This window comes from Lithobates pipiens, unplaced genomic scaffold, assembly GCF_037356315.1.
Source record: "Lithobates pipiens isolate NorthernLeopardFrog02 unplaced genomic scaffold, aLitPip1_a1.2 Scaffold_16, whole genome shotgun sequence".
Lineage (NCBI taxonomy): Eukaryota > Metazoa > Chordata > Amphibia > Anura > Ranidae > Lithobates > Lithobates pipiens.
Genome location: NW_027507748.1, coordinates 565,879,301 through 565,903,022, shown reverse-complemented (window position 1 = coordinate 565,903,022; position 23,722 = coordinate 565,879,301). Strand labels below are relative to the sequence as shown.

The 23,722-nt window shown below is 42.5% G+C and overlaps 1 protein-coding gene across 1 annotated transcript in view; it reads right to left on the bottom strand.

The window, feature by feature from the left end:
• The window catches only part of MARCHF9 (membrane associated ring-CH-type finger 9), a 238,714-nt gene that overhangs the window by 14,942 nt on the left and 200,050 nt on the right, over window positions 1-23,722 (bottom strand). Inside the window, exon 4 of the mRNA XM_077483655.1 lies at window positions 8,241-8,433. Coding sequence (XP_077339781.1) covers window positions 8,241-8,433 — 193 coding nt within the window. The remainder of the gene's footprint in view (window positions 1-8,240; window positions 8,434-23,722) is intronic.

Here is a 23,722-nt window from a genome sequence, read left to right as displayed (position 1 = left end):
GTTGTTGAACTGGGGGTCCTAATGAGGCCTGAGCCTGTTCAAAACAGGATGCCAAATCCTGAAGGAATTGCATCATCTGGGTCTGATGCGATTCTTGGGTCTCAAGTCTGCGAACTAAGCCCTGCAACGGATCGACTGCAGGAAGCGGCACGTCAGCCGGGTCCATGGCTGAGCAAACTGTCAGGTCAACTTGAGGTGAGGTGACAGGTGCACACCGTAGGGATCAGGAGTGCATCGCAAAGTTGTGGACCCTACGGCTGACTGCTGCAGATGGGGGACAGATCCCACTGGGGTTAGAGCATAAGATTCCCTGGGGCATGGTGTCTAAGAGCCAGCAGGTGTTCACCAGCGCCTCTAGTAGTGAGGATGGACTTGGCTGCAACTGGCTCCAGGTTGCAACCCCCAGGGTCCCCCAGATCACACCCACAGTAGGCAACAGGAGGATAGGGATGGTGAGGGACAAAGCCAAGGTCGGGGCCACAAGCAGACAAGAATAGTCGGGGACACGCCAAAAGGTCAGGATCACAGGCAAACAGGGATAGTCAAAAACACGCCAAAGTCGTTAACGGAAAACAGTAGAAGAGCACATGGAAGGAAACAGGAAGCTAACACACAAAGGAATACACAATGGTTGATCAGCACTGATGGCCTGCAGTGCACAGGTTAATATAGGGCTCCCTGATAGGGCCTGGGGTGGAGCCATGCTTAGAGGAGAGGTTATAAAAACCACCAGGTGGAAGTGGCTGGCTTCTTAGTCTAAACACATGAGGGGAGGTAAGCAAACACAGGAAGATCACTGTATAACCATGACATGCAGTTTATCTGGGTGTATTGAGTGCCACGTTTTCTCTGAACCAGCCCAGTGGGAGTATTCTTCTGCTGTTCACTCTAGGAGGTGGTATTTAAGGTACTGACATCACGTGCTTCAGGGTTCCGGTCCAGGAGATATTTTCTGTCTGTTTGGTCCTGGTCCTCCGGACCAGCCCCCATGGCCCCCCTGGCCTGGGGTGTGGATCCATTCAATTCCAAGTCTCGGGGCTGGATAGCCCCAGGCGAAGTAACTGCAGGGACAGGTCTGACTGGATATCGAGGCCTGAGGATTCAATGGTGGTCCGGTGCCGTCTCATCTAAGGAGAGGCCCAGCAACTGGAGAAGCATCCAGAGGAGGACTCTTGAGGAGCAGGCCATGTACAAGGTTGGTTTCACATTCATAGGGTATCGCCGGACCGGCTGAGAGATACTGGTACCATATGATAGTTCTCTAAAATTTGTCTATGACCCTCGGTTACGTTCAAGTCTGTGGCAGAGACTTTTCTCAAGTAATTCACGCTCAAGTCTGTGGCAGAGACTTTTCTCAAGTAATTCACATCCAAGTCTGTGGCAGAGACTTTGCTTTACTTAACACCCTACCGGCTGCTAGGCCTAGTGAGAGGAGGTCTATCGGGAGGCTGTGAGAATCCAGCTGTGGTTATTCTCTGGATTTCTTCTATAAGAGACTTTCTATTTTTGCAGTCCAAAAGTACCTGAACTTTCTCCTAAACCCTCTACTCTTCATTAAGAGACTGTTTTATCTTCTAAATAAATAATCCAAAAGAAGATCTAGTGTCAGTATCTGCATTTCTTTGGGTCATCTACCACTGGAAACCCTAGACGGAGACAAGGTCAAGAAGCTAACGGTAAGCCCAATAAAACCAGCAGCTCCTTTGGGGGTCAGTGCTACATATGGTTCAGAGCACTGGTGCGCAAGAGCACTCAACTCCCTTTTCAACTACCCAGCATGGGTCGGTAGTGCACAACAAAAAAAATATGTTGACTCATGGCTACTTTTAGGTCATCATGCTGCTACTAATATGAGAAGCAGAGAACATACATATGATAAGAATGTCGTCTGCAAGTGCCTCTAAGCTTACTGGTAAGTGCTGGATATTTCTAAGTTTTTTTCTTAAATTTTACTACATTGGTTTTAATTAACAAATTTCATGCAAATTACTTGTAAAGCCCCTGTTCTCTAAAGGAGGCAGTTCTGGGGGTAGGGGCAGTTCTAGGGGGCAGTTTTAGGAGGTGGGCAGGGGGAGGGGACAAGTGTGATCTAGGGGAGGGGGGTGACCTCTTGCACCTTTTCTCAGAGAAAAAAAAAAGCCCTGCATGTCACTAGTAAAAGTGCTCAGATACTGATGTATGGTTTTGAAGTATTTCAAAAGTGTTAGCTCCTTTGTCACAATTTACTGCTCCTTAGATCCCTGATGGAAAGAATTCTATTCACTTCCTGTTCTGATGACATACATGACATTTCTGTAAGATGAACTTCCTGTTTCCCCTATCATTTTTTGTATATTGCTTTGGAGAGGTTTATTATATTTTCCTTGACTTCCTAGTGGATTTGTTGCAGATGTATACAGTATGAATGATCCACTCTGGGGAGGAAGTTCGATTCACAGCAACGACCTGGTGGTCAGCAGGTAGGGAACACTCCCCAACAGTGACTCAGAAAACAAGTAACGCATAACAAAGGTTATAAACTCTAACCAAAACTAAAAAGGTTATAGCTAGAGATCTAATTTGAGTAGTGTCTATTACATGTTCTAATTTCTCTGTGGCATATTTTGGTTCAACAGTGGAATACACACATCCTAATCTTGAGCATATTGGTCACCTGACCCAAGAACACCATGGGTTTCTCTGCAATTAATTTTATGGAAAGGGGAAGATTGTCATGTTGCCTATGTTAGGATGAAGGATAGGTTAAAAACACCATGTCTAGTATACTTGTATTTTCCCTGTTAACTGCTTTGACAAACCACTTTCCAGCTACTCAGTGCCACAATTTCCACAAAACAGAGCAAAGTCTACAGAAGACCATTGAATCTCAGCGCTGAAAACTTGCATGATATAAATCATGTATGATTGTCCTGATTCTTTGGCTGTGCAACATACAGTTACGTGGCTAAATAGCAAATGTCAGACTATAAATATAAGTCCTATTTTTAAAAGGCTGTATGACCAATATAGTTTTAAAAACCAACCTATTAATATTGGGTGACAAACGTAGTTTAACCACTTTCAGACCGGACCATTTTGCTGGTAAATGACCAGAGGTCTTTTTAGAATTTGGCACTGCGCTGCTTTAACTGGTAATTGCGCGGTCATGCAATGTTGTACCCAAATAAAATTTGCGTCCTTTTCTTCCCACAAATAGAGCTTTCTTTTGATGGTATTTGATTGCCTCTGCGATTTTAATTTTTTGCGATATAAACGTAAAAAGACCGCAAATTTTGAAAAAAAATGATATTTTCTACTTTTTGTTATTGGAAAAATCCAATAAACTCAATTTTAGTCATACATTTAGGCCAAAATGTATTCAGCCACATGTCTTTGGTAAAAAAAAAAGTCAATAACTGTATATTTATTGGTTTGCGCAAAAGTTGTCACATCTACAAACTAAGGTACGTTTTCTGGAATTTACGCAGCTTTTAGTTTACGACTGCCTATCTCATTTCTTGAGGTGCTAAAATGGCAGGGCAGTACAAAACCCCCCCAAATGACCCCATTTTGGAAAGTAGACCTCCTAAGGAAATTGATAAGTGGCATGTTGAGCCCATTGAATATTTTATTTTTTTGCCTCAAGCGATTGAATAATGACAAAAAAAAATCTTTTTTTTTTTTTTTACACAAAGTTGTCACTAAATGATATATTGCTCACACATGCTATGGGCATATGTGAAATGACACCCCAAAATAAATTCTGCTACTTCTCCTGAGTACGGGGATACCACATATGTGGGACTTTTTGGGAGCCTAGCCGCGTACGGGGCCCCGAAAACCAAGCACCGCCTTCAGGCTTTCTAAGGGCGTTACAGTTTTGAAGGCCATAAAATGCCAAGATGGCACAAACCCCCCCCCCCAAATGACCCCATTTTGGAAAGTAGACACCCCTAAATTTAGGGGTACACTAGTGAGACTAGGTAATAAATGGCGGGTGCCCTGAAACTATAAAAAAATAACTAACCAACCAGCGTCACCTGTAACAGTTATATGGTGATCACTGGTGAAAGGGTTAACTAGGGGGCAATCAGGGGGCTTTATGCGGTAGTATATGGGGGTCCCTGGCGCTATAAAAAGCTGCGGCGAACCTAAATACCTACCTGCCTAACTAGCGTCACCTGTGACACTAATACAGCGATCAGAAAAACGATCGCTTATTAGGCTGGGTTCACACTGGAGCGATGCGGGAACGCCACGAATCCGCGGCGGGTTCCCGCATCGCATGCCTCCCGGCGGCAGTTCACACTGCCCTATGCGAACTGCTGGGAGTGTCAGTGAAATGTTAATGACACCCCCAGATCAGTTCGCATATCGCAGTGCGATCTGCAAACTCAGATCGCATGGTGTGAACACCCATGCGATCCGATTCTGCTGCGGACCAAAAAAAGGGTCCCGTGCGAATTTGCGGCGGGTGCGGTCGAATTCAGCCATACTATCTGTATGGCTGAACTCGAATCGCACAGAGATCGGATGTGATTTGCACTGCAGTGCGGTGCGAATCACATCCGTTCTCATAAACCGCTGCAATGTGAACCCAGCCTTAGTGACACTGGCGACGGGGGGTGATCACGGGGTTAAACCTTTATTGGGGGGGTTAGGGGGGTACCTTAGAACTAAAGGGGGCTAACCCTAACTGCCCTAACAGTTATTACAGTCACAAATGACACCCGCCGGGTGATCAGGGGGTTAAACCTTTATTAGGTAATAAATGGCGGGTGCCCTGAAACTATAAAAAAATAACTAACCAACCAGCGTCACCTGTAACAGTTATATGGTGATCACTGGTGAAAGGGTTAACTAGGGGGCAATCAGGGGGCTTTATGCGGTAGTATATGGGGGTCCCTGGCGCTATAAAAAGCTGCGGCGAACCTAAATACCTACCTGCCTAACTAGCATCACCTGTGACACTAATACAGCGATCAGAAAAATGATCGCTTATTAGGCTGGGTTAACACTGGAGCGATGCGGGAACGCCACAAATCCGCGGCGGGTTCCCGCATCGCATGCCTCCCGGCGGCAGTTCACACTGCCCTATGCGAACTGCTGGGAGTGTCAGTGAAATGTTAATGACACCCCCAGATCAGTTTGCATATCGCGGTGCGATCTGCAAACTCGGATCGCATGGTGTGAACACCCATGCGATCCGATTCTGCTGCGGACCAAAAAAAGGGTGCCCGTGCGAATTTGCGGCGGGTGCGGCGCGAATTTAGCCATACTATCTGTATGGCTGAACTCGAATCGCAGAGATCGGATGTGATTTGCACTGCAGTGCGGTGCGAATCACATTTGTTCTCATAAACCGCTGCAATGTGAACCCAGCCTTAGTGACACTGGCGACGGGGGGTGATCACGGGGTTAAACCTTTATTGGGGGGGGTTAGGGGGGTACATTAGAACTAAAGGGGGCTAACCCTAACTGCCCTAACAGTTATTACAGTCACAAATGACACCAATGCAAAAAAAATAAAAAAAATGACATTGGTGTCACTGTGACTGGGGGGCAGGGGTAATTGGGGGGGTGATCGGGGGGGTGTGAGTGTGCCTGGCATGTTCTACTGTGTAGTGTCCTGTTGGTGCAACTCACCGATCCTCTCTCCTCGGTGTCGGAACGAAAAATACCGACACGGAGGAGAGATTACATCACTTCCTCTCCTGTGTTTACATTACAGGAGAGGAAGTGATGTCACGGAGCATTTTCATTCGTCGGGAGCGATCGCGAGGGGGTGGCCATGAATGAATGGCCGCCCCCTCATCCTGGATCGCTCCCGAACGAATACCGACCGCCGCAGGCACCGGGGGGGCCCGATCGGGCCCCCCACCCGCGGGAAGGCAGGGACGTACAGGTACGCCCATATGCCTGCCCGTGCCATTCTGTCGACGTACATCGTCGTGTGGCGGTCGGCAAGTGGTTAAAGACAAAAAAGCAAAAAAATAAAAAAAAATGACTTTTATGAAGCTGGTCTTACATGCAAAGAGATCTCTGATTTCCATGCCTTTTGCCAGTCACTCAAAGACAGTGACCTTTTTTCAACTTTTTTTTAGCTTATGTACAAAAAAAATATTGAGCATTGTCACTTAATAACAGGAAAGTGTCTGAACAAGGACTTTCATGGCAGAATCACCAGATATTATTTAACTGCTTGCCGACCAGTTGCTGTCATTATACGGCAGCAGGTTGGCTCTCCTGCGCAAATCGCCTTAGCTGTACGTTGGCTCGCACAGGTGCAGTTGTGGGTGGCGTGTGCTCACGCTCGCTGCGAGATGTCGGCCAGCGACCCTCAATCTCCTAGTACAGAGGCAGAATGGGGATCTGACTTGGTAAACAAGGCACATCCCCGTTCTGACAGGGGATATAACAGAGATCTACTGTTCCCAGTCATCGGAAAAAGTGATCTCTGTCATGTCCCTGCCAGCCCAACCCCCCTACAGTTAGAACACACCAGGGGAACAGTGTTAACCCCTTGACCACCCCTAGTATTAACCCCTTCCCCGCCAGTGTCATTTATACATGGATCAGTGCATTTTTATAGCAATGTAATAATTTCACTGGTCCCAAAAAAGTGTAATTTGGGGTCAGATTTGTCTGCCGTAATGTTCCAATCCTGCTAAAATTCGCAGATTGCCGCCATTACTAGTAAAAATAATTTTAAAAAAATGTAAATTCCTAAATCTATCCCATAGTTTGTAGACGTGATAACTTTTGCGCAAACCAATCAATATACGCCTATTGTTTTTTTTTACCAAAAATATGTAGAAGAATATATATCGGCCTAACTGATGAATCAATTTGTTGTGTTTTTTTTGGGAATGTGTATTATAGCAAAAAGTAAAAAAAAAATATTTTTTTTCAAAATTATCTTTATCACGCAAAAAATTAAAACCACAGAGGTGATCAAATATCACCAAAAGAAAGCTCTATTTGTGGGAAAAAAAGGACATCAATTTTGTTTAGGTACAACGTTGCATGACCGCGCAAATATCAGTTAAAGCTACGTAGTGCCGTAGAGCAAAAAATGGCCTGGTCATTAAGGGGGCAAATTCTTTCCAGGGATGAAGTGGTTAAAGGATAAGTTTACCTATAAGTTTACCTTTTAATTAATAAATGCACATTTTTTTGCAACTAGAAAAATGTGCAATTACCATTTTTGGTTTTGGGAGCCTGTAAAGCACTGTACCAGCGATCTCAGCAGATTGCTGGTAGCATGCAGGACTCTTGCAGATCTCTCAGTGTATCTGTTTACTCGTATCTCATATGGGCAAGCAGATACTCACTGATAGGAAGCATTAATAAACTACCACAGCACTCAAAAGCCGCAAAGGGGACTGTGAATGAATGATGTGGCTGGGTGGGTGGCGGATGAACATGTTGGAAGGAGCTTAAGCCTGACATCATCACACAGGTTGTGCATTTTTTTTCCCAAAATTGTTGTGCGTTCTGCACGTCTCTCTGTTGAGTCTGACTGCAAGTACCTCGTAGTGCACAATAAACATGATTACATGAAAGTACTACAGTGGCTGCTTTGCTTCTTTACCATGGTTGTATTCATTATTTGAGCAGAGGGGAGAGAATGTGGGATTCCCCTGGAGTTACAGGAGCTGCCTAGTGATGGAGATTGCTGATCCATTCATTTACTCAATACAAGCTGCATTGACCTCCTATAGTGTAGAAGTCTTTGGTCTCTGGGAAAAAGTTTGAGTATTTGGTATGGGAGCTCCTGGAAGTTCACAAAGTTTGCAGTGTTGTTCTTCATGGCATCACTTTGGCTGTGGTTTATAGACTTTGAGCATGAATTTTGGTTTTGGTTTATTTTATACTATTTAATAGAATACATTATTAGTTTATTTAATTGACATTACACTCATGCACTTTTCGGTATAAGGTATCATATTTTGGGGTACTATTACATAGCAATTGTTGATTTTAAATTATTTTTATTAATTTCATTCATTTTATTGACTTCACACTGATGTTATTTGTGATATGTAAACTATTATACATTTTATGAGCACTTAAAGGGACAACACACCTATTTTTGTATCTTTTGTATCCAGTATTTAGGATATTAGAGTGTTGCTGTTTTTTCGATTATATAAACTGTTATGCCTATAAAAACTATTTTTTATAGGCTGTATGTGTAAATAAAATGTGAATCCTAAAAAAAAGGCATTATTCAAATGCATAATCCATGTTTCTCTCACCTATGCAGACAATGTCCATAAAGCCATACATGCCGTAGCAGATCTGGAATAGCAAGTCTTGACGCTGCCATTTGGCAGAGGGGCTGAGAGAAGACCAGATTAACCAGGATATGCTGGCAATAAGGAAGAGGGAGCCCAGTATTATAGCTGCTATCTGCACCTTCTCAATCACAGTCAAGGAGATGGCCTGCCACTGCAAAGTAAAGGAAAATGTGGTTAGATATATACTACATTTACAATGACCTAATTATACTTTATAGTATTGGTTTAACTTTTTTGACACCTCAAATGAACCACAATGAAGCTAAAACTTACAAAACTGAAATAATAATAATATTATATATATATATATATATATATATATATATATATAATTATTATTATTATTATTATATACACACACACACACACATATATATATATACTTTTGCCAGAAGTGAGAAAAGATGAATGTGAACAAATATTGAATAATATATAAATTGCAGCTGCTGTACATAAAGTGCTATGCACTTAAAAAAATGGAAAGTAAATGAATTACAGCGCTCATAATATAAATTAATTAATCAATTAATATTGGGTGAATGTCCATAAAAAGGTGATCGATGTGCTCCAATCAATAAAGTGCAGTAATGCTAGCGTGCATTCCACCGACAAGCAGACGTGACGTCACTTGGACTCGAAACCGGAAATTGCGTCAACACGTTTCACCTTCCCACAGGGCATCATCAAGGACCTCATTTCCGGTTCAAAGAGCCAACTTTAAATACAGGAAGATGGTCACCTCCCCCTTATTCAGCCAATAGAAAGAATCATGGTGGTCATTTTTTCGGTTAGACAAATTTGTCTCATCCACTGATTAAATGTTTCCCATAGGGAAATTAGCGGCCATTACTCTATATTGGTTGGATGTCAGTTGGCTGATTTCTATAAGTAAACATAGGGAAATTGGTGGCCAGTATATTGATAGAATGTCAATTCCGCCCATCGTGATGCTGGTTCCCGTGTTTAAACAATAATTGGTCCAAAGGACGTCACTCCATGTAGAACATTACATTAATACCTCATTGTCAAATACAAATGTAAAAATATTATTAAATAAATATAAGTGATACATTTATTAAAAAATTTGTTATAATTTTTATATTCCACGCAAAAAATAAATGAATTTATTTCAAATTTTTTTTTTATTTATCATTCTTTTTTCATTTTTCCTTTCTTTCCTCTTTTTTATTATTTGGAATTGTGCTGAATATAAAAATTATAACAGATTTTTTAATAACGGTACCACTTATATTGTATTAGAGTTTCCCTCATTATGTGAGAAACTAACATCCAAACAATATAATGGCAGCTAATTTCTTTATGGGAAACATTTAATAAGTGGACGACACACTTTTTTCTAACCGACAAAATGGCCATTGATTTTTTCTATTGTCTGAATAAGGGGGAGGTGACCATTTTCCTGCATTTAAAGTCGGCTCTTTGAACCAGAAATTAGGTCCTTTATGACTCCCTGTGGGAGGGTGAAACGCATTGACACAATTTCCAATTTCAAGTCCAAGTGACGTCACGTCCGGTTGTTCAGAGATGTAGCCACTCCTTTGTTATCTTGGCTGTATGCTTAGGGTCGTTGTCCTGTTGGAAGATGAACCTCACTCCAGTCTGCGGTCCTGGAGCAGGTTTTCATCAAGGATGTCTCTTTACATTGCTGCATTCATCTTTACCTCAATCCTAACTAGTCTCCCAGTTCCTGAAGGTAAAAAACATCCGCACGGCACCATGCTTCACTGTAGGGATGGCATTGGCCAGGTAATGAGTGGTGCCTGGTTTCCTCCAGATGCTTGCCATTCAGGCCAAAGAATTCAATCTTTGCTTCATCAGACCATAGAATTTTGTTTCTCATGGCCTGAGAGTCCTTCAGGTGCCCTTTAGCAAACTCAAGGCAGGCTGGCATGTGTCTTTTACTGAGGAGTGGCTTCCATGTGGCCTTTCTACCATGCAGGCCTGATTGATGGAGTGCTGCAGAAATGGTTGTTCTGCTGGAAGGTTCTTCTCTCTCTACAGAGAAAAGCTGGGGCTCTGTCAGAGTGACCATCAGTTATGTTGCAGCCAAGCCTCATTTTCACTCGAGATTGCTATAGCAACCATCTCCTGCTTATTGAGGCACAGGCAAGTGGGCAAATATTTCAGCATTTGTTAACTATGTAGGGCTTTCTTAACCATGTAAAATGCAATTGATTATATAATGCAGCTGATCTTCTTGCTCTGGGATGCTTTGTAATCTACTGATGTTTACACCCACTGACGTTGCTAGTCACATGGGGTGTTTCAGGAACTGAATGACACTAATCTTGTAAGATCTCTGAACAGTGCCACAGAGAGAAGATGCACATTTATGAATGGACTAACGGCACAATGAGCGTGCCGTTAATGAGGGGGAATATGTGCATGCACCAGTGACGTCATGAAAACGAACCTGACAGATTACAAACAAACTGAGTAGGTTAGGATCAGTTCATAAAGAGCAATGTGTACAGTGCTTATTGATAATTGCATCTGGGAAAATTTATCAAGGAGAGTTTACAACCACTTTAACTATTGGACATTATATAGACAGGTATGTGCCTTTCCAGATCAAGTCCATTTGACTACATTTACCACAGATGGACTCCAATCAAGTTGTATAAACATCTCAAGGATGATCAGTGGAAACTAGATGTACATGAGCATAATTTTGAGTGTCCTGGCAAAGGCTGTGAATACTAATGTACATGTGATTTTTTATTTTTTGGTTTTATTTTTTAATAAATTTGCAAAGAGTTCAAACAAACTTCTTTAACATTGTCATTATGGGGTATTGTTTGTATAATTTTGAGTACAACAGAGAATTTAATCCATTTTGGAATAAGGCCGTAACATAACAACATGCGGAAAAAGTGAAGTGCTTTGAATTCTTTCCAGATGCACTGTAAGTATTTGATCCCTTACCAACCAACAATAATTCTGTCTTCCACAGACTAGCTACAGTATGTGCTCATGTAGTACACAGAATAGCCCTGTCAATATAAGAAGGTGCTCCTAATAACAACTTGTTTGTGTATAAAGGACATCTGTCCACAGAATCTCTTTCTTTCTTCCGTTCAAACATCACCATCATGATGAAGACCAAAGAGCTGTTAAAGGACATCAACGACAAGGTTGTAGATCTGTACAAGGCTGGAATGGACTACAAGGCCATCAGCAAGAAGCTTGGTGAGAAGGAGACAACTGTTACAGTGATTATTCGCAAATGGAAGAAATACAAAATAACCATCAATCGCCCTCAGTCTGAAGCACCATGCAAGATTTCACCGCATGGGGTAAGGATGATCATGACAAAAGTGAGGGATCAGCCCAGAACTACAATCCTGCAGCACCCACAAGGTCCCCCTCAAGAAGGTGCATGTACAGGCCCATCTGACGTTTGCCAATGAACATCTAAATGATTCAGAGAAGAATTGAGAGAAAGTGCTGTGATCAGATGAGACCAAAATTAAGCTCATTGGCATTAACTAGACTCACCGTGTTTGGAGGAAGAAAAGAGTTGACTATGACCCTAAGAACACCATCCCTACAGTTAAGCACAGAGGGTGAAACATTATGCTTTGGGTCTGTTTTTCTGCTAAAGGTACAGGCCGCATTGAGGAGCCAATGGAAGGGGCCATGTATTTGGATAAAAACCTTCCTCCCTCAGCCAGAACAATGAAGATGGGTCATGGATGGGTCTTCCAACATGACAATGACCCAAAACATACCGCCGGGAGAAGTCAGCACTGACTGTGTTTATAGGGGAACTGTGGTTCCAGGAAAGAAATTTGCACTGCGTATGGCCAGCCTAACATTCACTTTGCAAAGTGAACATAAACTATTTATCAAAAAGCCTCTAGTCCATCAATCCCAGTGTGCAACATAACCACCAGCAAGAAGTTCATGAACGGTGGCTGTAATCTTTTTCAAATGACAGTTTTTTTTATGCTGGATTTCTTGAATGTTATTAGGCATACACTGCAAGGCATAATCATTCCTACTATATATATATATATATATATATATATATATATATATATATATATATATAATTATTATTATACAGGATTTATGATTTATATAAGGCCAAAGGTTTTACAAAATAAAGTGAGACAGTGTACTTGCAATACAATTCAATACAAGGGGGATTATAATATGATAATTGTGAGAATTTACAATCCATAAGGGAGGGTGAAGTGATACAAAATGTGAGGGATGAGCTGAGTTTTCAGGGATCACCTAAAGGTGGACAGAGTAGGAGAGTTCCAAAGGATGAGAAAGACTCTTGAAAAATCCTAGAGGAGAGCATGGAAGGAATTGGTAAGGGAGCTAGATAGCAGGAGGCCCTAGGACAGTGATGGCGAACCTTGGCACCCCAGATGTTTTGGAACTACATTTCCCATGATGCCCATGCACTCTGCAGTGTAGTTTAGCATCATGGGAAATGTAGTTCCAAAACATCTGGGGTGCCAAGGTTCCCCATCACTGCCCTAGGAGGAGGTTTGGTTGTTATTTTGAGATGATGTTTGTGATGTAGCTTGGGGCAGAGCAGAAGCCAGTGTAGGCTATGGCAGAAAGGGATGGTGGACAATTGAGCAGTTGGTAAGGTGGATGAGTCTGGCAACAGCTTTTACAATGGACTGAAAGGGGGTTAGCCTAGGTAAAAATAGGCCAATGAGTTGAAATAGTCGAGAGATGACCAAGGAGTGAATAAGTAGTTTTGTGGTATCAGGTAAAAAGGGGAGGATTTTGGAGATGTTAAATGTTAACAGAGGTTAAGGTGGCAATATTCAGATAGTGATTGGTTGTGGGGCCCAAATGAGGGGTCAGAGTCCAGGATTAAACCTAGTGCCCTGGTATGGGATGGGACGATGACAGTTCTGCCATTGATCCCAAGGAAGAAGTCAGGGAAGGGAGGGGGGGGGGAGAGTTGGAAATATTATGAGCTTAGTTTGGGAAATCTTGAAGAAGTGTGGAAGTGGTGTGACATCCATACTGATATAGCAGTACATTAGTAATTCACACGGAGACTAGGGGGATGAGCACAGAAGAGAGATGTGGGTTTCATCAGCATAAACATGTTATTGAAAGCCACGGGAGGCTATCAGCTGAACCAGGGAGAAGCATATAAAGAAAATATAGGGTCCAAGCAGAAAAACTTGGGGGACCTCTACGGAAAGAGGAAGAGAAGAGGAGAAAGTGCTGTAAGATAGGTAAAAGGAGAACCAGCAAAAAAGTAAAGTCATGAAGACTAAGGGAGTGTTTTGATGAGGAAGGGGTGATCAACTGTATCAAAGGCAGCAGAAATGTCTGATGTTCTATATTAATTTAGATTATTTGAAAAAGAAGAATAGATTTTGAACATTTCAAATGTAATTTTCCTGCTACATAAAAATACGTATGCCCACTGCAAAAAAAAAAGGCTATTTATTTTTCTAATTTAATTATGGTAATAATTACATTTTATATGTGAAATATGCTGCTGTGGGCGTCTCTGCTTTGATTGAGTCTGACGCTTCCCAGAACATGAACTGTGCCTAAATTATATATAGTCATAAAAAAAAGTTAACACTAAAAAATGGATAACAATCTATTAAATTGTGATAACAGATAAGTGGTACCCTGAAGAAGCATCTTTTCCTTGTACACCCCTGCTTGCAAAAGCCCCAGAATTATCTCACTTTAGATGTTCCAGAATAGTGAGTCGGCTGACAAAAATTGCGGCATTTCTGTGTGTACATTGTGCAGTCAGTGTGCTCACCATGTAATCAGTTGCTGAGTCACTGTCTGTGAATTTCTATTCCATTCAAAAGCTCAAGGCTCACAAGGTCCAATTTGAAAAACATAAAGCAAGTAAAACATAATTCCTAGTTACATCTGGCTAGCAATAAAGAGTGAATTTAGACAGATGGCAAGGTGTTACTCTTCATTCTGTATACGGCTCTGACTGAGAAAACATTGAAAATTGTTTAGCAAAGACCCTTTAGTTCTGAAATAAAGGACCTCACAGATGATTGTCACCAAATCTTTCTTAAATGAAAGGATAACTAGAATATGTTTGGATACATACATGTGGCTTGATGAAGGGAGGACTAGTTGATAGGCCAAGGCTCATCATTACTTATAGACATGCACATCTGTATGAAACAAAAGTACAGATGTGTGTGCATGCCTTTAAGAAAAACCTGCATCGGGGGACATTTATTAACATTGACTTCAGATCAAGCATTTGTGCTGTTTTCACTGCTGAGGTCAATGCAGCCTCTCCATTATCCAAGTAGTCAGTGGGTTAAATAGAGCTGAGAATGCTCGGTGCAGGAATATGATATAGTACATGGCTCAAAATTTCAAGTCCTGAGCTACTAGCTAGGCCTTAAGGGTTACTTGCCACCAGTTGCCCCACCAAAACCCCTACTCTGCCCCGCCCCTAATTCTGCCCCTAAACAAGCCCTCATAAATTACTCATGAAATGACACTTAAATGTTTTATGCAGAATTAAGTTACAAAAATAAATATTAGCAACTTTATCAGTTCCCCTCAGCACAGCTTCAACAGTGCCCATCAATGCAGACTCACCTGTGCCCATCAATGCAGCGTGACCTGTGCACATCAATGCAGCGTGACCTGTGCCCATCATTGCAGTGTGACCTGTGCCCAATATTGCAGCGTGACCTGTGCCCAATATTTAAGCGTGACCTGTGCCCATAATTGCAGCCTCACTGTCCCCACCATTGCAGCCTCACTGTCCCCACCATTGCAGCCTCACTGTGCCCCCATTGCAGCTTCACTGTGCCCTCATTGCAGCCTCACTGTGCCCCTATTGCAGCCTCACTATGCCCCCATTGCAACCCCACTATGCCCCCATTGCAGCCCCACTATGCCCCGAGTGCAGACTTACTATGCCCCGAGTGCAGACTCACTGTAGCCCCATTGCAGACTCACTGTGCCCAACATTACAGCCTCGCCAGGGCAGAGGAAGAGAGAGGGCGGCCAGATCATGACTGGAGGAAGAGGAGAGCCAGGGGATCACAGAGCGTGAATAGCAAGCTGTTACAGCTTACATTGATATTGCCTCTGCTCTGCTCGCCACCACACACAGCCACGCCTCCTCCTAACCCCGCGCCTGTGATAGACAGAACACATCCCAGCATTGGACCTGCAGTCTGTCTATCACAGGCGCAGGGTTAAAAGGAGGCGGGGCTGTGTGTGACGGTGAGCAGAGCGGAGGCAATATCAATGTAAGCTGTTCCGGCGTGCTATTCCGCTTAGTGATCTTGCGGCCCTCCTCTTTCTCCGTGCTCTCTTCCACCGGGGCGATCGCTGGGAGAACAGCCCCCGATCAACCCCACCGGCAGTGTTCACCTCCCCATTCCCAGGCAGCCCAGCTCCTCGCCAGCCCTCATTTTACACTCACAAAATGCGAGTAGGCAAGTAGAAAATTTGAGGGCTGTGATATAGACTGCTATTCTGAATAGCATGGGACATGAGCAGAGGCCTTGTCCTAACAGAGACCACAGTTACCCCTTTTCCTAAATCACTGACCCTTTTCCGCCTTGCACAAGTGCTTGGCGCTTGACATACCTATTGCCAGGCTTGAGCACTGTAATGTGATGGGCATGTAAATCCGATGACTTGGAACTGATATTTACATACAGTATAAAAACTGAAGAATAGGCAACATTTATTTTTATATGTTTAAATAGTAAAAATAGGTTATCTCCAATGACTTGTGTCCCTTCTCTGGCTGCTGCAGCATTTGAAAAAAGTATTCATACCCCTTGAAATGTTCCACATTTTGTCATGTTACAACTAAAAATGTAAATGTATTTTATTTGGATTTTATGCAATAGACCAACACAAAGTGGCACATAATTCTGAAGTGGAACGTGAGGCGTGCATTTGTATTCAGCCCCCTTTACTCTGATACCCCTATCTAATTAATAAATAGAGTCCACCTGTGTGTAATTTAATCTCAGTATAAATACAGCTGTTCTGTGAAGCCCTCAGAAGTTTGTTAGATAACCTTTGTGAACAGACAGAGTTATTTTTACTGTGCAAATGTACAAAAATCATTCTTGCCCATACTTCAGCTTTAACTTCAAGGGGCACTAGCAGTGATCTTGGGCCCCAAGCTGTTATAATTTCGGTCCGCAGTTGTGACTGATAGCAAAACAAGTTTTTAGCTTATTGCAGTGGCAAATGAACATTCGGGTAGTTCAGGTGCCCAAAGACTTCTAAGGGACTCATGCATAACTGCTTCCATGCACAGACTCTGGCCTGAACATAAGCGGGAGCTGCAGAAGCCCTCCCACCAGCCAGGTGGTTGTAAACCTTTACATGTAACCAATGAACTGACTAGCATCAGGTAATAAACAGAAATGAAACTAAGTTGTACTTGTTTATCTGCAGTCCTCCCTCTTCTACAACAGCACACAGATCAAATGATTTTTCTCAGAAGCAGAAAGTAGGGATTGAGGACATCACACAAACTGCAGAGCTAGAGCATAGAGTTGCCTGTAATCTGAGTGCTGAGTGGAGAGACATGCCGCCCTGTATGCAGTCTCATAGAAAAACATACAGAGCTGAGGCTGAGTCACCTGCTGAGTGTTGGAGGGAGGGGAGTGGCAGGCCATTTACCAAGGGGAATAACACAGTGCTTTAGATTAAGGGTAGTGCGCACTACAGATGGAAGTGCTTTGTTTATTTTTTATTTCAAAGGTTTACAACCACTTTAAGGGTTCACTAGGAGTAGCAATTCTGGGGGATGTGGAGTTAAAAATAGCCCAAAGCCCAAGGTACACTTTAATGGCTCATTGTGTATTGCTACAATACAGGTTTATTTAATAACTTTTCACTTAAACCTCTTGGCCTTATTCATTAAAAAAAGAGAGCATATTATTTTGGATGGAGTTGTGGGTTGATTCAATCTCTCTATTTGTCTTGGTGACTGGAGGACAGAAGGTGAGGGGAAGTCTTTCAATGGGGGGGCCCTTGTTTCCATAGGATCTCTTTTCCAGAGATTTTCTCTTGCTGTCTGTTGTGTCTCCAGAACAAGAAATGGAAGGAAATCTCCCCAATAGGACACAGGCAACCACAAAATTCCTCACCTGAGTTATAACAATTATTTACGCCATCCAAAACAAACAAAAAAAAGTTTTGGCTTTAGATACACTTCAAAACTTAAATGCCAATCAAACTTTTCTTCGCTTAAGCCGCGTACACACGGGCGGACTGTCTGTCCAACTTAGTCCGCTGAAACACATTTCAGCGGACAGTCCGCTCGTGTGTGGGCTTCAGCGGACTTTTTCAGCGGACAGTCTGGCGGACTAAGTCTTTCGGAATTTCCGTAATATTGTCCGTCCAACTTTGGTTTCAGCGGACAGTCCGCTCGTGAGTAGGCAAGTTGGACGGACTAAGTATGGCGCATGCTCAGAAAGGATTTACACGGCCGAAGGTTGCATTGCAGTGTATTGGACGTCGTATTTCTAGTCCCGTCGTACGTGCTGTACACGTCATCGCGCAAGCTTTCAACAGACTGTCTGTTCATCGTGTGTGGTCAAGTCCGTTCATTCAAAAGTAGGACGGACTGTCCGTCGGATTGTCTGACGGACTTAGTTGGCCAGACAGTCCGCCCGTGTGTACACGGCTTAAGTCAGACCTGCACACCATGGAATCATATTGGTTGCCATTGCTTATTAATACTTTGCCTTCCTGGTTCCTTCTTTCTCCCTCATTACCATGCTAATAAAGGTTTTAACTGAAACCTATTTTTATAAAATGCCTTATTTTAGATCACTGTGGCTCTGTGTATCTGTATGCAATGCAGGTTGAGCATGGCTTTTGGGAGGGGTCAGCAGGGTGTTGTATATAGCTTCCTGAAATTATCACAGCACCCTGCCTCAGTACTCCAGATTCAATCACTGGGCTGTTCATGGGAGGAATTATGCAAATATCATATGGTGTGTGTGTATGAGTATGGAGAAGTGGATATTCCTAGGCAGACTGTATTTGCATGTAGAATGCCCTAGGTAACACCCACATGTGATTCTTGAAAGAACTAAAATCCATTGAATGAAAGTTGCAAACCCCAGACAGACGAGACTGGAGTTCATCTTTAAAGCGGAACTAAACCCTCCTATCCGTTTCAGCAAAGGAAACTGCCATCTTAGCTTCTGTTTGATCTTCAACTGCCATTATGCTGCACATGTGATCAGTTATGACACCAGACATTTGATGGTTTGGCAATTTGGTTGAAAGCACAAGCATAGGTGACAGCATTAGTGTAAATGTTTTTGAAACCGTTAAATCGATGGGTTTAGTTCCGCTTTAAGAATTAGTAATCTTTAATGAATTAAGCCATTTATGGCAGGAGGTAACGGATATATATAGAAGACAGACTTGCATCTTATTATCTGCTGTTACCTCACATAACCTATTGTTCCTTAAAGTGCGTTTGACCATTTCAGCTTGGCACGACTATTGTGGAAATCTCTAGCAAAGACATTTCTGTTGTCAGTTTTTCTTAATAGAATTCTTACTGAAAATTGAATAAGTGCCATTAAAATAAAAAAGAATGGTATAAGTTATTAACGGTACAGTGCATACAGGCTTGTATACAGGCTGCTTTATTAACGTTCTATCAAAATGATATGACAGGTCCACTTTAATAAAACAGTTAATAAAAAATTTTTGGGTAGAAAAGTGCAGAAGGTAGTTCAATGCAACCATCACAAAAGCATAAATACCAATGGTTAGAGATATGCCAAAAGGTATCACATTTAATCAAGGCTAATGGCAGGCCTGCACCTGGAAGAGAGTATTCAAGTGACTTGGTGCATTGTTTACCTGTATTAAAGTAAAACTCAAGATTTCTTAAAAATATCTAGAAAAAAATGACGCACAGCCTACAGGGAATTGGCAAATTAGCAAACTTCATTTAATCTCCCTACCCTAAATGTATCACCACATTGACGTAATAGCAGTGCATGCCCAAATTATGTTGGCAGTGAAGGCAAGTATAGCAATAAGACTTTTTTTTATGTTGAGCCATGCAAAGCACAAGTTTACATGGTTTTTCCATGCAGCAAAGCAATAAGTTTACTATGATGCCGTTCCCAGCAGCTACTTATAGTTACCTAACTATCACCCCCTCACCACTCCATTCACCCAGGAAACAAAGTCACATACATACGGTAGTTCTTCTGGGTATGGGGGAGTTTGTGACACCCATCCTCCCACAGGCCAGCACTGGGGCTTGGAGACTGATGCAGATCTTACACAGGGCCATCTATCTTCACTACAAGGCATGTATGGATTAGCAGTGGAGCAAAGGAATAGTAAATAAGTGCTATTATGGACGGGGCAACCTGGAACATACGCAGAGCTTCTTCTCATCCCGTAATAAAAAAATGCAGCAGTGGGGGAAAGAAGGGATGCCAAGTATTTAATGTATGTTTATTCTGTTCTGGGAAGTGGTTCCCACCATTCCTATTTCTGTACTTGAAATAGGAAAAATATATTTTTTTGTGATTTTGAAGGCAACCAAAAAAGTCATGCATTTTTCTTTTTTGGGATGCTAAGTCTAGGCAGCTACAGGGCCCCATGTTAAAGTGATCATATTGCTTTGCTATGCATGAACAAAGAAAAGGTTCACTTTAATGCCTCATGCACATGGGCTGCTTTAGGCTTCCAGTGTAAATTGCGGTAGTATTTTCATGCATCAGAAACCTCAAACTACCGATGCGCATGATTTTTTTTTTTTTTTTTTAATAACAAACATGTTATATTTACCTGCTCTGTGCAAGCCCTGATTCTTCTCTGTTTGAGGTCCATTGCTGGCTTTCCTGGTTGCTCGTGCCTTCTGAGTAACAGCCCCAGCAATCTGCTTCAAGTCCCTTGACACACGCAGTGTGGCTCAACCCTGGCTCTCTCATCACTGGATGTGATTGACCGCAGCAGGAGCCAATGAGTCTTGAGCACAGCACTGGATCAAGATGGGGCTCAGGTAAGTATTTGAGGGGGGGGGGCAAGGCGGGAGCTGCACCTAAAATACTTTTTACCTTGATGCAGAGAAAGCATCAGGGTAAGAAACTTTTCGCCTTTACAGCCACTTTAAATCTAGGCACTAAATTTACATAACTGTATAGATTTATGCAAATGTATTTTTCTGCAGCACTGAAAAATTTTGAAATATTTAGAGGCACATAAAACACACACACATTTAACACTGAAAAGCAAACTCTGGCCCTTTAACCTCATTCTGTAGCCATATTTTCTTTTCAAAGTGGAGGGTGCTGTGATGCTCTCAGAGGACTGAAAGGAAGACTTACTTTGAGTGGCGCTATGACCACCAATGCAGATTGGGGGGATTTAACTTTCACTGCCACTGAGCCTCCTACATTGGTGGTCATTGACAGAGAAAGTGACCTGCCCCCCCGTCTCAATTTTGTTGGTTATTATTGCGTAGACTGATACTGATGCTGGGGTTATTGTATTTCATATTCTTCAGTGTTCACTGCAAAAACTGCAGCAGGGCCAGAATTTTTGGGCATTGAGGTGCACTGTAGTCCATTCATTTTGGATAGCTTAACTTGACTCAATGCACCTAACGTGATTCAATGCAGTCAACTAGATTCATTGCTCCTCAGTGCACAAAAATGCAGTGCTTATTGAAGCCCTCTCTAAAGTGTTCAAGGCTGCATTTGATGCCCTCTATAATTTTCAAGTTGACCACCAATGCTCTAACCTTTCCTCACTCTATCCAAAAAAAAAAACTGCTGTAGTCAGAACAGGGTGCTGGTGTAGGCTATATTAAACTGTTCACACAGGCCTTTCACTGCTCATTCACACCCTTGATCCACCTATTCCAGATCTTCATGCTGCTGTCAGTGAGAGGTCAGATTTTGCACCTGCGCCTGCGCATGCGCATGCGCCGTAGACAGCGGTGCCTGTCTTTCGGCAAATATCTCCTAAACGTGTAGGTTTAGGAGATATTGCTTGGACCTACAGGTAAGCCTTAATCTAGGCTTACCTGTAGGTCAAAGTTGGTTGTAAGGGTTTACAACCACTTTAAGTCAGTAATGGGGAAAAATCATCTGCAGGGGGACTACAGGTAATACTGGTGAAGTGGTGCTTTGCTCTCTGCTTGGCATTTTGGCAACAGTTTCCAGAGTTTAGTTACCCTTTAACCAATGACCAGAGGTCATTGCAGTCTATATACCCAAACCACATTTAGCAGTGTCAGTAGACATCCCTTAAAGCTGAATTCTAGGAATTCAGCCACATTGTAAAGAAACGCAGGCACACTAACAGTTAAGTCCAAGGAGGTGCATGACCTCTCCTTAAACCAATTATTCATTTCTGACAGGTTTATGGTTCTGCTGAAGCATACACTGACACTCAGGGCTGTGAGAGAGGAGAGAGGCAAACAGAGCAGCAATGTCTGTCCCTGCCTTGCCCATTTAGAGAAGCCTTTGTATTTTGTGAATGACTTCACATAATACAAAGGCTTCTGTGTTTGGGCAGCCATAGCAGCTGCACCAAATCTAATGTTGAAGATGTTTAGATGTTTATGGCAAACATATCAAGGGGAGGGGTATACCTATATATCAAGAATAATGTACCAGTGAATGTGGGAGATTACATCACATGCCTTGTACACGCGGTAGGACTTTCCGACGAAAAATGTGCGATCGGACTGTTTTGTTGGAAATACCGATCATGTGTGGGCTCCATTGGACTTTTCCGTCGGACTTTCTGACACACAAAGTTTGAGATCTTGATCTAAAATTTTCCGACAACAAAATCCGTTCGTTTAAATTCCGATCGTATGTAGACCATTCCGACCCACAAAGGGCCATGCATGCTCAGAATAAATTGCAAGACAAAAGCTACTGGCCTCTCTATAGTCCCATCGTATGTGTTGTACGTCACCTCGTTCTGAACGATTGGATTTTCCGACAACTTTGAAGGAGGATTTTGTCGTTAGACTGTCCAACCGTGTATACAGGGCATAAGGGAGCTAGGGAAGACGTGGAATCCTTATGGGTAGAGCTCCAAAGGGATGAAGCTAAGGGGAAAATAATACTGGCAGTATTCTATAGACCCCCTAACCAGAGGGAGAAAGGGGAGACAGATCTATCACAATTTGAATTAGCAGCAAGGATGGGAAGTGTTATCATAATGGGGGATTTTAATTATCCAGACATAGACTGGGCGAAGGGATTGGTGCATTCATCTAAGGCTTGCCAGTTCCTAAATGCCTTGCATGACAATTTAATGGGTCAGATGGTAGACCCACCAACTAGAAGTAAAGTGTTACTGGATCTACTGATTACCAACAATACAGACCTGATCACGGATGTGGAAATACGGGGCAATTTAGGGAACAGTGATCACAGGTCAATTGGCTTCCGTAAAAATCACACAAATAGGAAACATAAGGGGAATACAAAGACCTTGAATTTCTAAAGAGCCAACTTCCCTAAACTACGAACCTTACTAGAAGGCATAAATTGGGATAAAATCTTAGGAACAAAGAATGTGCAGGAGAGATGGGTTTTCTTTAAGAGCATATTAAATAAGGGCTTTGGCCAGTGCATCCCATTGGGTAATAAATTTAAAAGAGCGAACAAAAGTCCTGGATGGCTTAACTCCAATGTAAAAATGCATATAAAAGCAAAGGAGAAGGCCTTCAAAAAATACAAGGTTGAGGGCTCATCATCAGCATTTAGACTTTATAAATAATGCAACAAGAAATGTAAGGGTGCAATAAGGATGGCTAAGATAGAACATGAAAAACACGTAGCGGAGGAGAACAAAAACAATCCTAAGAAACAGACCATATTGGCCCCATAAAGAATGAGGAAGGACATCTGGTTACAAAGGATGGGGAGATGGCGAAGGTAATGAATTTATTCTTCTCCTCAGTATTCACGAGGGAATCGGGGGGCTTCGGTAACCAAAACTGCAGTTTTTATCCTCATTCCACATCACAGGACGCACCTCCATGGTTAATAGAGGACAGAATTCAAATTAGACTTGGGAAACTTAACATTAATAAATCACCAGGAGGACCAGATGGCTTTCACCCACGGTCACTTAGGGAACTCGGTCAAGTAATTGCCAGATCATTGTTCCAAATTTTTACTGACAGTCTACTAACTGGAATGGTACCAGCTGATTGGAGAAAAGCCAATGTAGCACCAATATTTAAAAAGGCCCAAAATACATCCCTGGGAATTACAGATCAGTTAGCCTAACATCAATAGTATATGAACTATTGGAGGGGATGATAAGGGACTATATACAAGATTTTAGTAATGAGAACGGTATCATTAGCAGTAATCAGTGTCATGGTTATGCAGTATTTTTTCTCTGTCAGCTTACCTCTCCTCATGTGTTCAGACTAAGAGGCC